The sequence below is a fragment of the Gopherus evgoodei genome, unplaced genomic scaffold, assembly GCF_007399415.2.
Source record: "Gopherus evgoodei ecotype Sinaloan lineage unplaced genomic scaffold, rGopEvg1_v1.p scaffold_35_arrow_ctg1, whole genome shotgun sequence".
Taxonomy (NCBI): Eukaryota; Metazoa; Chordata; order Testudines; family Testudinidae; genus Gopherus; species Gopherus evgoodei.
The window spans coordinates 4,152,584-4,167,869 of record NW_022060027.1 but is presented as its reverse complement, the minus strand read 5'-3'; the positions used below and the strand labels follow the sequence as shown (position 1 = coordinate 4,167,869).

Genomic DNA, 15,286 nt, shown 5'->3' with positions numbered 1-15,286 from the left:
GTTGAACTGAGTTTTGAGGGGAAAGTTCTGGGGTCAGCTCCTCTTGTCCCCCCCACTTCCCCGCCCCTTAACAATAAAGTTTCCCCAGATCCACACTTCCAGACACCCCGCTCGGCCCAGCGGCCAGCAGCCTGGAAAGGAGACAGCTTGTTAGGGTCAGATCCCAGAGTAACTGGATCCTACACCCTGGAATCAGATACACACCCTGGTCTCATACCCACCACCCCTGGGCACACACCCTGGCTGTCTCCGATACTCACCGAGGGTTAGGACAATGAGAGCAAATGCCATGGGGGGGCAGGAAGGAGAACCTCAGCGCTACCACCAGCACCACAGAACCCGCCTCTACCAAGCCCCAAATAAGGAACTCAGCTGGTGGCTCCAGCTACAGGAAGCCAATGAAGTGTCCTCTCTTCCTACATCCATCACACCTTCTCTCTAATCTGCAGGTGAAATCTAGTTCAGTCAAAGTAAGCAGAGGTCTCTGCAAAACCCAGGATACCCTGAGACCATCAGCATCAGCCTGTGAACCATTAATCCCCCTGACCCCTCCCTCCCTCATTCTGCCCCCCCAGCCTGTGTCCCATCACCCCCTCACCCCTCTCCTTTTCAGCCCTCTCAGGCTGTCCCCTCACCATCCTCAGGTCCATCCGTCATTCTGCCTTCCCCAGCCTGTGTCCCATCAACCCCCACTGCCCCTCTGTGACCAAGTGTCTGTGTGGGGGGGGGGGTTCCTTGGTTTTTTCAGTGGGTTGCCTGCCGAGGCGGTGGGACTCAGTGTCCCCAGGTGTTACTGGTTTAATGAGGGGAGCGGAGAGGGAGTTTGTTGGTACAGAGGATCAGAGAGGGAACTTGGGACCCCGGCCAATGGCCTGGAGAATGGAGACCCCAGTGACTGGGGACCCGGAGACCCAGCTCAGGAGTCACAGCTGGTTCTGGCCAGTGGGAGGACAATGGGCTGTGAAGAGAGGACCCCGGTGACCTGACCAGCTGGTTCCAGCCAGAGGGGAACAGAGGACAGAAGGGGGGAGAGGAGCCCAGGCACCCCGTTTCCCTGGAGAGAAGACAATGGACGGGGGGGGCTTGGGGCCAGGGATATCAGATGCCCAGCTGGGAAGCAGGGGGGTCTCTGAGCTGCAGAGCGGGAGCAGGCAGAGCCCACCTGGATGCAGGGGGACTGGGATGTGCTGGGCTGGGGGAGGCCAGGCCTGAGGCCCTGAGAGTTTCCTGTGCTGGGTTCAAATGCTCAATAAACCCTCCTGTGTTACTCTGGCTGTGAGTCACTCCGGGCTAGAGAACAGGGTGGCATTATTCCCTCTGGGAGTGGAGGCCCCGGGGGTCCAGAGCAAGTGGACCCCAGAAAAGGGCTGTCACCCTGGAGGGGGTTCCCCCCAGGGACTGCACGGGATCAAGAGTGGTTACGACCTATGAGTCCATAACACCCTCCCCCATTCTGCCCCCCCAGCACCTCCAGCCTGTCCCCCCCTCAGTGCCCCACCACTAGCCATGGCCACCATCTCCCATTGCTCCCCAAGGCAAGGGACCCCCAACTGCCCTCAATTTACATGGCTGCCTCCTCACCCCCTGCAGCCCTCGCAGGGCAGCCATGCTGCGCCCTGGCTCAGATGGCCAATGCCTCAGCTTAGTGGGGGAAATTAATCCTGCCCGCCTGGACTGCCTAGAGGTACAGTGAGAGGGGGAGGGGTGAATATGCTTTGGGGGGTCATTATGGGGCACAGAATGTGGGGCAGGGGGGCTGTGGGGGGGGAGACTGAGGACTTGGAGACAGAAAAGAAAATGGGGGACCAGGAGGCTGAGGAGGCTGGAGCTGAGGGAGGGTGAGGGGGGGCACTGAGAGGGGAGGCTGCTGGGGGTAGAAGTGGCAGCCGAGGGGGCACTCGGGGCTGATGGCTCCCCCTCCCTCCTCTGACCGCCCAACAATCCTGCCCCTCGACTCTGACCTTCTGGGGAGAGCCTGTCTGCCCTCAAACTGCTGTGCCCCATCCCAGCCCCTCTGTCCTCAACCCCTCTCCCATTACCCCCAACCTGCTTCCCTCAAACTCCGGGCTCCCTCCCTCCAGCTGCCCCTAAACACCTGCCATGGGGGAGCCCAGAAGCACCAGCAATTAAATCTCTCTGCGCCCTGTTGTGTTCATGGAGACGCAGTAAAGGGCCCAAGGTGTGAACACGCCCCAGCCCCTGCCCCACACTGAACAGGGTTAAACACGGGCCAGGGGCAGGGTCCAGAGCCTGCAGCCTGCTCAGCCCCATGGCAAACCCCCCATTGACCCCTGGAACCGGCTGTTACAGACCCAGCAGAGCAGGAACCACGGGAGCTGTGGCAGGTGCCGTGTGAAACGAGGGGTTTGTTCCAGCCCTGGCCCCGTTCGCTGGAGTGAGTCTCTAGCTGGAAAATCCCCTGGATTTGGAGGTCTCCCTGCTTGCCCCAGAGATGCTAGCGACTGTCCTGAGGGGTGCGGGGGCAGAGGAGCCAGTGGAGCTGAGCTGGCGCTGGCATCGCCACAGCTGCTGTTAAAGTCCGACTCTGATGGGTTCGGTCACAGAGACCCCCTTGGCACTCTTCCCTGATGTGCTGAAAGTACCTCTGAGCCCATTTTCCCTGCTAGCTTGGGACTTCAAAACCCTGCCTTGTTGAGCCAGACACGCTATATCTGCTGCAACACAGACCCAGGGTCTGGGCCATGCCCCCCAAACCTGCAGGCTTTAACTGAAAACCACTCAGCATGTTTCCTATCTCTCAGTAGAGATACAAACCCCAAATAAACTTGTTTTACTCTGTGTAAAGCTTATACAGGTTAAACTCATAAATTGTTCTCCCTCTATAACACTGATAAAGAGATATGAACAGCTGTTTGCTCCCCCAGGTGTTAATCCCTTACTCTGGGTTAATTAATAAACAAAAGTGATTTTATTAAATATAAAAAGGAGGATTTAAGTGGTTTCAAGTAATAACAGACAGAACAAAATAAGTTACCAAGCAAAATAAAACAAAACCCACAAGTCTAAGCCTAATACATTTAAGAAACTGATTACAGGTAAATCTCACCCTCAGAGATGTGCCAGTAAGCTTCTTTCACAGACTAGACTCCTTCCTAGTCTGGGCCCAATCCTTTCCCCTGGTACAGTCCTGGTTAGCTCCAGCTCTGGTGGTAACTAGGGGATTCCTTGTGACTGGCAGCCCCCTTTGTTTGGTTCCACCCCCTTTTATAGCTTTGGCCCAAGGCAGGAATCCTTTGTCTCTCTCTGGGTTCCCACCCCTCCTTCTGAATGGAAAAGCACCAGATTAAAGATGGGTTCCAGTATCAGGTGACATGGTCACATGTCCCTGTGAGACCTCATTCTTCATTACCCACAAGCTGGCCCCCAGGTCCACAAGGAGCCTTGCAGGTAAATAAACCATCTACAGCCAATTGTCCTAGTCAATGGGAGCCATCAAGACTCTAAACCACCATTAATGGCCCACACTTCACATAATTACAAGAGAACCTCAGAGTTAACTTCACATTTCTAGTTTTAGATACAAGAAAGATACATTCATCCAAACAGGATGACCATACTCAGTAGATCATAAGCTTTGTAATGATACCTTACAAGGGACCTTTTGCTTAAAGCATATTCCAGTTACATTATATTCACACTCATCAGCATATTTCCATAAACATGAGGAGTGCAACATCACACATGGCATTGGGGGTTCAATCCTGGGGAACTGTTGTCAGGTCGAGCTGTTGGGGGGCAGGATTCTCCAAGGCAGGGGTGTTTGGAGGCAGGGAGGTTTGTACCGGGGTCTCAGCACCCCATGGGGAAGCGGCTTGTCCCCAAGGCAGATTCTCTTCTCTGGACGGCTGGATCCAGGCTCCTAGGGGTGCAGAGAGTCAGTGAGTTAGAGGATCCCATGTTGCCCTGGGCCCAGCCCCTGCGGGGAGCAAGAGGCATAGAAGGGGGGGCCACCTCACCTAGGGTGTCCCCCTTGGGCGGCTGTAATAGGCCTCAGCCAGGATCAGCCCCAGGACGAGCAGGACCCCGGCACACAACCCCAGGCGGGCAATGTTGGTGTTGGTGAAATCCAGGGGGGCTGCTGTAGGGGGAAAGGAAGAGTCACTGGGCCACTTGGACAGGGAAATCAGCAGCTGGCACTGCCCTGGGAGCGGAGCCCCCAACTCCCCATCTGGCAGGTCCAGCCCAGCCCCCATCTGGGGGTCTCCCAGGTGCCCTGGCTCTGGGGCCTCCCCAGGGCCAGGCCACTAAGGGGAGACCATGTCCTGCTGCCTCAGATTCCCCAGTGAAGGGGGCTCCCAGGTGGATGAACTACCCCTGAGACACCCAGCACCCCAGGACTGGGGCAAGGGATGGGGACAATCAGAGCCTCAGGTCTTAGCCCCCCAGAACAGGGAACCACCCCAGCTCCCCGTCCCCATTGGACCCCACTGTCCATCCCCACAGGTGCCTCTGTCCCGGCCTGTCCGCTGTGCAGTGAGCCCAGCCCCGGGGTAACTCGGCTGCTGGCAAACACAGCCAGGCAGTGCGCGCGGTGGGAGGCTGGTATCTCACCCGCTGCCCCCCAGACTCAGGCGATGCCCAGGCCCTAGGGAGCAGCCAGAGGCAGCAGAACATCTATTGGGGACAAGGTCAGGGGTCCCCATAGACCCCCAATGGGGGGAGGGGAAGCAAGAACCAAGGGAATTCTGGGTAATGCTCACTCCTATGGCCAGGGGGTGTCATGTGGCCCAAGAAGGGGGGTTATTGCCCCAGGACTCTGGCACCCAGCTGGGCCCAATTTCACAGGCCAACCCCCCCGATCCTGCCCCTCCCCTGGGATACTCCAGCAAATTCCAGGCAGTGCCTTGCAGAGCAGGAGGCATCGGGGGAGCTGAGGGTCTGGGGCTGCCCCTCCCCCTGATGTCTGGGCCCCACCCACCCCTGGGCACCACGACCTGTTTCCACAGCAATTGCCCTCCCCCTTGGGGCCCAACTTCTCTATGGGTCCTAAGAACGGAAGCAACCCAGCGAGCATCCCCCTGGGAAAAGCCCCCTTCTCTGCAGCTCTCTCTGGGGGCAGAGAACCCCCCTCCCTCTGCCCCAAACCTCCAGTGGCTGCTGCTCCCCTTGGATGGGGAACCCCCCAGTGACTCCGTCCCTGCTCTCCAGCCGGGCGTCCCCTCTGCTGGGCCCAAGGCTCAGGGCAGAGCCTGGCTCTGAGCGTCCCATCAGTGCAGAGACCCCCAAGGACCCGATTGGCTGTGGGGATGGGAACAGGGACGCCGAGCCGAACTCCTCACCTTCTACCGCCAGCTGCACGGGGTCGCTGGGCTGCGAGGAGACAAAGGGCTCTGACTGGGGCCGGTAGCTGCAGCTGTAGCTCCCTCCGTGCTGCCGGCCCACGCTGGGGATGCGGAACTCGGCCCCGGCCCCAGCGGGGTCCATGTGTTGCTGCGGGTTCAGGTCTCCAGCCTTGTGCAGGAAGAACCTCACGTCCCGGCGCTGCCCCTGACACCGGATAGTGACGTCTGCCCCTGGGGCGGTGACTCCGGTGGGGCTCAGAGAGATGTTGGGTCTGGGTAAGCTGGGATCTGCGCACAGGAGACAGGCTGTGAGAGCCAGACCCAGGCACCCACCCAGCCCTGTCGTCCTTGGCCGGCTGCAGCCATGGACAGATCCTGGGGCCCCGGGGGCAGAGATTCTCTCTCAGATCCCAGAGTTCCCCCCACCCAGAATCCTGGCCTGCGAGCTGGGCTCCCAGCCCCACAGACACCGAGCTGTGGCTCCGTAGTTCTTGGGTCCTCATATGCCGTGTGTGGCCCTTGCCTTGTTCACTGCGTATGGCCTGCCCTGGACACAGAGTGGTGCCTCACACCGCAGGGCTGGAGCTCTACCCAGGAAGGGAGTCAGCCCCCTGGGAGGCAAGAAGGGGTCATTATTCCCATTCTACACAGGGGAAACTGAGGCACAGGCATGTCCACTTTCCTCAGTGAGCTCCTAGGGGCAGGGACTGTCTCTTCACTCTGTGTTTATGCAGCGCCTGGCACAACGGGGACCTGATCATGGCGGGGGCCCTACATGCTGCCCCAACACAAGGGATCCAGCACTACTGAGGCCAGCATTTGCAGAGGTCTCCGCTAACTGTGGGTGCCTCAGTTTGTGGGTGCTTGGCCTGAGATCCCTCAAAATTGAGCCCCCCTCCCACAAGTAAGGACACTTTTGAAAACCGCAATGTGCTCCCATCACACAGGGTCTGTGGCCATGCCAGGAGCTGGACCAGATCTTCTGGGTCCCAGCCCAGTACCATGTCCACCAAGCCACCGCTCCTCCTGCAGCCCCTGCCTCATTTAGCCCCGGCAGGGGCACTGCCTGGGGCAGGGCCTGGAGAACAGAGCGGATGGGATCACAGGATTATATAGTGACTCATGGTTCCTACGCACAAGGGGCAGCGTTAAAGTAGCCTTCCCGCCCTTAGACTCCAGGGGCTGCTGCTCCCCCCTGGCTGGGTACCCCCCCAGTGACTCCATCCCTGCTCCACAGCCGGGTGTCCCCTCTGCAGGGTCAGGGCTCAGGGCAGAGCCTGGCTCTGAGCGTCCCATTGGCACCAAGCTCCCGTGAGGGTCTGGCTGGGGGGTGGAGGGGTGGAGGCTGGGAACGGGGACACCGAGACAGGCCCCTCACCTCTCACCACCAGCTCCATGGGGTCGCTGGGGTATGACATGTTGAACAGCTCCGATCTGCTGTGATAGGAGCAGCTGTAGTTCCCGCCGTCCTCCCGGCTCACGTTGCTGATGGGAAACACAGCCTCAAACCCGTCCGAATCCACAGTTTGGACATGGCGTCCCTCTTTATTCAGCACGAACCGCACGCCCTGGCGCTGCCCCCGACACCAGACACTCACGGCTCCCCTCAGGGAGACCCCCCAGCTGGGGATCAGCAGGGAGATGCTGGGTTTGGGGTAGCTGGGCTCTGCAGTGGGAAGCAGACAGGCCGTGAGACACAGGCTCCGTCACTCCCTCCTGGGGCCCATCCTCACAACATGGCCTCAGTGGTGGGTCAGACCCGGCGGCCCTGGGGACGGGCTCCTGGATGCCTTTCCACAGGGGCCAGAGTTTCCCCTCAGCCCTGGGCTCACAGCATGAGACACGGAGCAACCCCAGCCCCTGGGGGCCCAGAGATCTGCTCCCCGGCAGGTGACAGGCCAGGCCAGTCTCCAGGGTCATTCACTCCTGGCTTCTCTGCTGGGAGGGCTGGGAGCCAGGACTCCTGGGTTCTGTCCCCGGCTCTGGGAGGGGAGGGGGGTCTAGTGGGTGAAAGCAGGGGGGGATGGGGGCCAGGACTCCTGGGTTCTGTGCACAGCACCACCACCGAGTCGTAGGGGACTGTGCAAGTCTGTACTATACACTGAGGTTTATAACCTTCACCCTGTAACTGATGTGTTACCTGGGAAAGATCCCCCCTGCTCTGCAGCTCCCCCAGGGAGTAGAGATCCCTCCTTCCTCTACCCCAAATCTCCAGTTGCTGCTGCTCCCCCCTGGCTGGGGAACCCCCCAGTGACTCCGTCCCTGCTCTCCAGCCGGGCGTCCCCTCTGCTGGGCCCAAGGCTCAGGGCAGAGCCTGGCTCTGAGCGTCCCATCGGTGCAGACCCCCAAGGACCCGATTGGCTGTGGAGATGGGAACAGGGACGCCGAGCCGAGCTCCTCACCTTCTACCACCAGCTGCACGGGGTCACTGGGCAGCGAGGAGACGAAGGGCTCTGACTGGGGCCGGTAGCTGCAGCTGTAGCTCCCTCCGTGCTGCCGGCTCACGCTGGGGATGAGGAACTCGGCCCCGGCCCCAGCAGGGTCCGTTTGTTGCTGCGGGTTCAGGTCTCCAGCCTTGTGCAGGAAGAACCTCACGTCCCGGCGCTGCCCCTGACACCGGATGGTGACGTCTGCCCCTGGGGCGGTGACCCCGGTGGGGCTCAGAGAGATGTTGGGTCTGGGTAAGCTGGGATCTGCACACAGGAGACAGGCTGTGAGAGCCAGACCCAGGCACCCACCCAGCCCTGTCCTCCCCGGCCGGCTGCAGCCATGGACAGATCCTGGGCCCTGGGGGCAGAGATTCTCTCTCAGATCCCAGAGTTCCCCCCACCCAGAATCCTGGCCTGTGAGCTGGGCTCCCAGCCCCACAGACACCGAGCTGTGGCTCCGTAGTTCTTGGGTCCTCATATACCGTGTGTGGCCCTTGCCTTGTTCACTGCGTCTAGCCTGCCCTGGACACAGAGTGGTGCCTGGCACCGCAGGGCCGGAGTTCCACCCAGGAAGGGAGTCAGCCCCCTGGGAGGCAAGAAGGGGTCATTATTCCCATTCTACACAGGGGAAACTGAGGCACAGGCATGTCCACTTTCCTCATGAGCTTCTAGGGGCAGGGACTGTCTCTTCACTCTGTGTTTATGCAGCGCCTGGCACAACGGGGCCCTGATCATGGCGGGGGCCCTACATGCTGCCCCAACACAAGGGATCCAGCGCTACTGAGGCCAGCATTTGCAGAGGTCTCTGCTAACTGTGGGTGTCTCAGTTTGTGGGTGCTTGGCCTGAGATCCCCCAAGATTGAGCCCCCCTCCCACAAGTAAGGACACTTTTGAAAACCGCAATGTGCTCCCATCACACAGGGTCTGTGGCCATGCCAGGAGCTGGACCAGATCTCCTGGGTCCCAGCCCAGTACCATGTCCACCAAGCCACCACTCCTCCTGCAGCCCCTGCTTCATTCAGGCCAGGCAGGGGCACTGCCTGGGGCAGGGCCTGGAGAACAGAGCGGATGGGATCACGGGGTTATATAGTGACTCATGGTTCCTATGCACAAGGGGCAGCGTTAAAGTAGCCTTCCCGCCCTGAGACTCCAGGGGCTGCTGCTCCCCCCTGGCTGGGTACCCCCCCAGTGACTCCATCCCCGCTCCACAGCCGGGCGTCCCCTCTGCAGGGTCAGGGCTCAGGGCAGAGCCTGGCTCTGAGCGTCCCATTGGCACCAAGCTCCCGTGAGGGTCTGGCTGGGGGGCGGAGGGGCGGAGGCTGGGAACGGGGACACCGAGCCGGGCCCCTCACCTCTCACCACCAGCTCCATGGGGTCGCTGGGGTATGACATGTTGAACGGCTCCGATCTGCTGTGATAGGAGCAGCTGTAGTTCCCGCCGTCCTCCTGGCTCACGTTGCTGATGGGAAACACAGCCTCAAACCCGTCCGAATCCACAGTTTGGACATGGCGTCCCTCTTTATTCAGCACGAACCGCACGCCCTGGCGCTGCCCCCGACACCAGACACTCACGGCTCCCCTCAGGGAGACCCCCCAGCTGGGGCTCATCAGGGAGATGCTGGGTTTGGGGTAGCTGGGCTCTGCAGAGGGAAGCAGACAGGCCGTGAGACACAGGCTCCGTCACTCACTCCTGGGGACCATGCTCACAACATGGCCTCAGTGGTGGGTCAGACCCGGCGGCCCTGGGGACGGGCTCCTGGATGCCTTTCCACAGGGGCCAGAGTTTCCCCTCAGCCCTGGGCTCACAGCATGAGACATGGAGCAACCCCAGCCTCTGGAGGCCCAGAGATCTGCTCCCCGGCAGGTGACAGGCCAGGCCAGTCTCCAGGGTCATTCACTCCTGGCTTCTCTGCTGGGAGAGCTGGGAGCCAGGACTCCTGGGTTCTGTCCCCGGCTCTGGGAGGGGAGGGGGGTCTAGTGGGTGAAAGCAGGCGGGGATGGGGGCCAGGACTCTTGGGTTCTGTGCACAGCACCACCACCGAATCGTAGGGGACTGTGCAAGTCTGTACTATACACTGAGGTTTATAACCTTCACCCTGTAACTGATGTGTTACCTGGGGAAGATCCCCCCTGCTCTGTAGCTCCCCCAGGGGGTAGAGATCCCTCCCTCCTCTACCCCAAATCTGCAGTTGCTGCTGCTCCCCCCTGGCTGGGGAACCCCCCAGTGACTCTGTCCGTGCTCTCCAGCCAGGCGTTCCCTCTGCTGGGCCCAGGGCTCAGGGCAAAGCCTGGCTCTGAGCGTCCCATCGGTGCAGACCCCCAGAGGATCTGGCTGGGTGTGGGGCTGGGAGCCAGGATCCTGAGCCGGGCCCCTCACCTGCTACAATGATCGCGACGGGGTCAGTGGGATAGAACCAGTGATTCTGCTCTGTGGTATTTACAAGCGTAATTCCCAGTGCATCCGCTGCAGCTCTGCCATCTGACCCGGGGTTGGAAACAGAGTCTGTGACTGGCAGGACTCGCGAAAGACCCACCTTTCACCAGGCTTGGGGGAGGAGGGGGCTATAAGTGCAGGGGATGAGCTATTGGGGGTGGATCTGGGGGTGGGGGCGGATCTGGGGGGCTCTCCCCCATGGCTGCACTGACCGTGAACATTTCAGTTACCCCGAGGGGATCTAGAGCCCACGGAAGGGCCCTGTTAGCGTTTGTATGAGCTGAAATAAATCCACATGCCGTCCCCAACCCCGATCCTCACAGCCGGGAGTGGGGGGCAGGACACTGAACCAGGGGATGGTTCCCATCTGCTTTGTCAGACCCAGGGAGCCACATTTGGCTCCTAGTAACTCCATGGGGCGGAGGCAGAGAAGAACGGGGCCGGGCCTGAGCTCACAGGCGGACTTTGGGTTGAGTTTTGGGGAAGGTGCAGGGCTCAGTTCCTGTTTTCCCCACCCGATGCATCCCCTCCCCCACCCTTGAGATTATCATCCTCCCCACAGACTGATACTCACCTCCCCACACCCCGCTGTGCCTGGCCAGCCAGCAGCCTGGAGAGGAGACAGCATGTTAGTGACCAAATCCCAGAGGGACTGGATCCTACACCCTGGTCTCAGATCCCCGCGTATGGGCACATACCCTGGTCTCAGATCCCCCCTCCCATAGGCACACGCCCTGGCTTTATCCGATACTCACCGAGGAGGAGGACGGTGAGAGCAGATGCCATGATGGGGCAGTGGGTGCCCCTCAGCGCTGCCACCCACACCCCAGTGCTGAGCTCCACCCAGCCTGAGGCCCGAGTGCGAGGGGAATGAGGAACTGCGCCAGGGGCTGCAGCCCCAGGAAGCCCGTGATGCGCTCGGCCCCTTTCTTCCCCATCAGATGGTTTCTCTGCAATCTCCAGCCCAAAGCTACTGTGGTCAGAGCAAAGCCAGCTCCCTGCAACGCCCAGCAAACCACATCCCCTCCCGAAGCTGCCCAGCCCCCAGCCCCTCATCGTCTCCCAGCTGCACATAGGAGCTGCCCAGTCCGGGGACAGGGCAATCTCAGGAGGCATCACAAGGTGCTCAGGCTCAGGCTGCCCTGACCTTTTCCAACAGGCTTTTCTAGCCTTAACAATCCTACCCCGCCTCCCACACCTCGCCAGGTCACGAGTCGCTGGGGGTCCATTCTCCAGGCCAGTGGCTGGGGTCCCAAGTTCCCTCGCTGGTCCTCTGTCACAACAAACTCCCTCTCCCCTCACCTCGTTAAACCAGAAACACCCAGGGAAACCGAGTCCCACCCCCTTTGCATGCAAACCATTGAAAAAACCAAGAGAACCCCCAAGTTCGTCACACAGGGTGGGTCAGGATGTTATTCTCTGTGTTCTGGGTCTCCCACCCCTCTCCTCTCTCCCCCTGCTCTCCCCCCCCATTGCCAGATTGGTGGAGCAGGGCGGAAGGACACTTACCAGGACATCACACACTCGCCCTCCTGCCCCCCAGCACACTGGGGTGGGGCAGGATCACTAGCTCCATGGTGCAGCAAGGGAAACTGAGTCACAGAGCAGGTGCACACCCAAGAGGGTGCAGAGATGCCTCATCCCAAAGTGACACAGAGACTGCACCGCACATCAACGTTCTCGCCCAACAGGATGTGGCCTGCACCAAGGAGCATCTGCCCCTCCCCTCCACTCGCCTGCCCCCTCCTTTATGACGTACAGACTGTGGCTGCAGCCTCCAACTCCCTATGGGGAGAGAGAGAGAGATAGTAACAGAACCCAGGAGTCCTGGCTCCCAGCCCCCCGCCCTCCCCAAACACACTAGACCCCAGGTTGGGGCAGGTAGATCGGGGGTGGGGAGCGGAGCTGGGGTCTCACCTGCTCTGTCCCGGGGCTGGTCCTTTCCCTGCAGAGACACAAAGCAGAATGGTCCATGAGTCGATCCCATGTACCAGCCCTGCCCCTCAGCCCTCTAGGGCAGCTGGGATGCGGGACCCGGGGGACCCCCACCCCCTCCAGCTGCTGAGCCTGGCTCCCTGCAGCACGGTGCCCCTGATAGAGCCCCGCCACGCCTGCAGCACAGCGCCCCCTAGTGCTGCCCTGACGCATTGGGGCCAGCCCTGATTGCAGGGAGAGCGCCCCCTACAGAGCCTCCTGCCCCACTCCCTGGGTTTCCTTCCCTGTCTCCCATCCAAACCGTGACCCCTTCCCAGCCCAGCTAAGCAGTGGGTTTAACCCTTCCCTCGCTGGGCGGGGCACTCACCTCCTCGGGTTCGTCTGTAGCAGAGGAAGGCCAGGAGGAGGAGGAGGAGGCCGACGGCTGCCGTGCTCACCCCGGAGATGATGGGGCTGCTCAGAACTCGTGCGGTTCCGATCCCCCTGGGAAGCAGCACCAGGCCGTGAGCAGCTGGTTCGTTACCTGCTGCCCCAGGCCCTCCCGCTTGAGGACTCAGGGACCCACAGCAGAACATGCTATGGGGCTAGTGGGTGGGGGAGGAGCAGAGGGGATTCTGGGTAATAGTGGTGAGGGGGCTCACTCCCAAAGGCAGAGGGCTGTACTGGGGTGGGGGCAGGGTGTGGGTGGGGATGTACCTCAGGCCCCTTGCTTGTGCAGCCAGCTGGGCCCAGATCCTGCAGCACCCACCCCCCCCCCTCGGGTCCTCCCTCTGTCCTGGGAATTTCCCAGCAGCTTCTGCTCATTTCTGCGTAGCAATCATGTGGGTGGGGGGACGACCGTGGGGAAGGGGCTTTGAGATCATTGGGAGAAACATGCCCTGTTGAAGTAATCAGCAGCGGAAGATGTAACAGTCCTGTCATTGTGACTGCCATCATTAGGTTCCAGGCTCAACAAGGCGTCACTCTGAATCAGTGGGTTCGAGTGTTACTTTAAAAAAGTAAAACATTCTTGAACTGCTGGTCCAAATATATTTATTATTCTTACTTTAACATAGAATGAAGCCTGCATCATCAGAGTTCTCTGTCCCCGGCAGGCACGGGGCCGCGGTTCCTCTCCGGCTTAAGCCGCAGCTCTGCGCTTGCCAGGGACCGAAAACACCGGCGCCTGCAGCCCCAGAGAAGCCACAGCCCCGTGCCTGTCAGGGACAGAGAATGCCAGCGCCCATAGCCTGTAGCCTCAGAGTTCTGTCCCCAGCAGGCGCGGGGCCCTGGCTTCTCTCCCCTGCTGGGCACTAGGTGGGCCCTGCGCCTGCCAGGAACAGAGAACACCGGTGCCCGCAGCCTGCATCCCCGGAGTTCTCTGTCCCTGGCAGGGGCAGGGTCGTGGTTTCTCTCCGTCTTCAAAGCTGGAGAGAAGCCGCAGCCCCGCCCCGCCAGGGACAGAAAACACCCGCGCCTGCAGCCCCAGAGAAGCCGGAGAGAAGCTGCAGGCCCGCACCTGCCAGGGACAGAGAACATGGCGCTCGCAGCCTGCAGACCCTGGAGTTTTCTGTCCCTGGCAGGTATGGGGCCACGGCTTCTCTCTCCTGCTGGGCACTAGGAGGGCGTACATAAATGCCCTGGCGGGCGCCATGGCACCCACAGGCACCGCGTTGGGAACCACTGCTTTAGAATCTAAAATCTAAAGGTTTATTCATAAAAGGAAAAAGATAGAGATAAGAGCTAGAATTGGTTAAATGGAATCAATTCCATCCAGTAATGGCAACGTTCTTAATTCAGGCTTGTAGCAGAGATAGAATAAACTGCAGGTTCAAATCAAGTCTCTGGAACATCCCCCGCTGGGATGGGTCATTCAGTCCTTTGTTCAGAGCTTCAGTTTGTAGCAAAGTCCCTCCAGAGGTAAGAAGCAGGACTGAAGACCAGATGGAGATGAGGCATCAGCCTTTTATAGCTTTTTCCAGGTGTAAGAACCTCTTTGTTCTTACTGTGGAAAATTACAGCAAAATGGATCCTGGAGTCACATGGGCCAGTCCCTGCACTTTGCTGAGTTACAAGGCGTATCTGCCTTCTCTCCATGGGTCAGTTGTGTAGCTGATGGTCCTTAATGGGACATCAAGCAGGCTAGGCAGAGCTGACACCAACTTGTCTGGGGTGCCACCCAGAAGCACAGCATAAGTTTGAAATACAGACAGTATAGAGCCAATACTCATAACTTCAACTACAAAATGATACACACGTACAGACAGCATAACCAGCAACCCAGAACCTGGTCTTAGACACTTTATACGACCCCCTTTACATAAGATTTGGTGCCATTACAGGACCTTGGTTGCAACCATGTTCTATATGATCCCAGATTATATCAATAATGTCACACCACGTAGCTGTGCTGAGAGCCGGCACCCGGCTGCTGGTGGAGTGGCCGTCTGCATGGTGGCGGGCACCAGCTGTCACCCAGCTCTCTGCATCTGGCAGGGGACTCAGCCAGAGGCATCTCCAAAAACATCCCCTTCATCCCTGCAGCAGAGACTGAGAGTACCTCCCCTACCGGGTAGCTGGACCAGGACAAGCATTGTGGGCGGGTGGGCGGGCAGGCAGGGGGGGCATCTCCTGGTCTCCTGTGGGGCGCAGTGCCCCCCTGCTTGCCCTCCCTGCCCAGGCAGAGATGCCTGCCTCTCAGAGACAGCAGCCATGTCCATGCACTTGGTCCCCCCTCCATGGCATCTTGGTGACTGCTCTTAGGGGGATGGGGGGTAGAAGGGAAGAGGCAGTGGGGAAGAGGGATGGGGGAATAGGATAGGGAAACTGAGGCTATCAGGGGAAACCTTCCCAGCAGTGCAATCTCTGCCTTGGGATGTGGCTGGAATAGTCTCCCAAGGGAAGGGCGCTGCTAGTGTGTGACCCCCGGGGTACAACCTGGGCTGAAACTATCTCCTGTTTAGTCCACGTGCTTTGGAAAACACAAGTCCAAGCATCATGTGTGGGTGGAGGGCGCATTGCTGAGTCCAGGGTTGAGTAATTCTCTGCTGATGGCCATTGAATCCTGGTGATGGCTGTGTAACATCCACCCAGCCATTCATTCAAGTGCCTTCCTGTTTCTGAGGAGTTGCCTTCTGGGCTACTCCCAAATTTGCAGCATATTTCATTCACACCATACAGCACAATTTCATGACTTTATACACTTT

General features: G+C 59.8%; 1 protein-coding gene across 1 annotated transcript in view; it reads right to left on the bottom strand.

Annotated features, from left to right (window-relative positions):
* Positions 1-15,286, bottom strand: part of LOC115641681 (immunoglobulin superfamily member 1-like) — a 162,763-nt gene that overhangs the window by 31,084 nt on the left and 116,393 nt on the right. Inside the window, exons 6-9 of the mRNA XM_030545011.1 lie at positions 9,085-9,372; positions 7,706-7,996; positions 6,682-6,969; positions 5,301-5,591 (exon numbers count right to left, since the gene is read on the bottom strand). Coding sequence (XP_030400871.1) covers positions 5,301-5,591; positions 6,682-6,969; positions 7,706-7,996; positions 9,085-9,372 — 1,158 coding nt within the window. The remainder of the gene's footprint in view (positions 1-5,300; positions 5,592-6,681; positions 6,970-7,705; positions 7,997-9,084; positions 9,373-15,286) is intronic.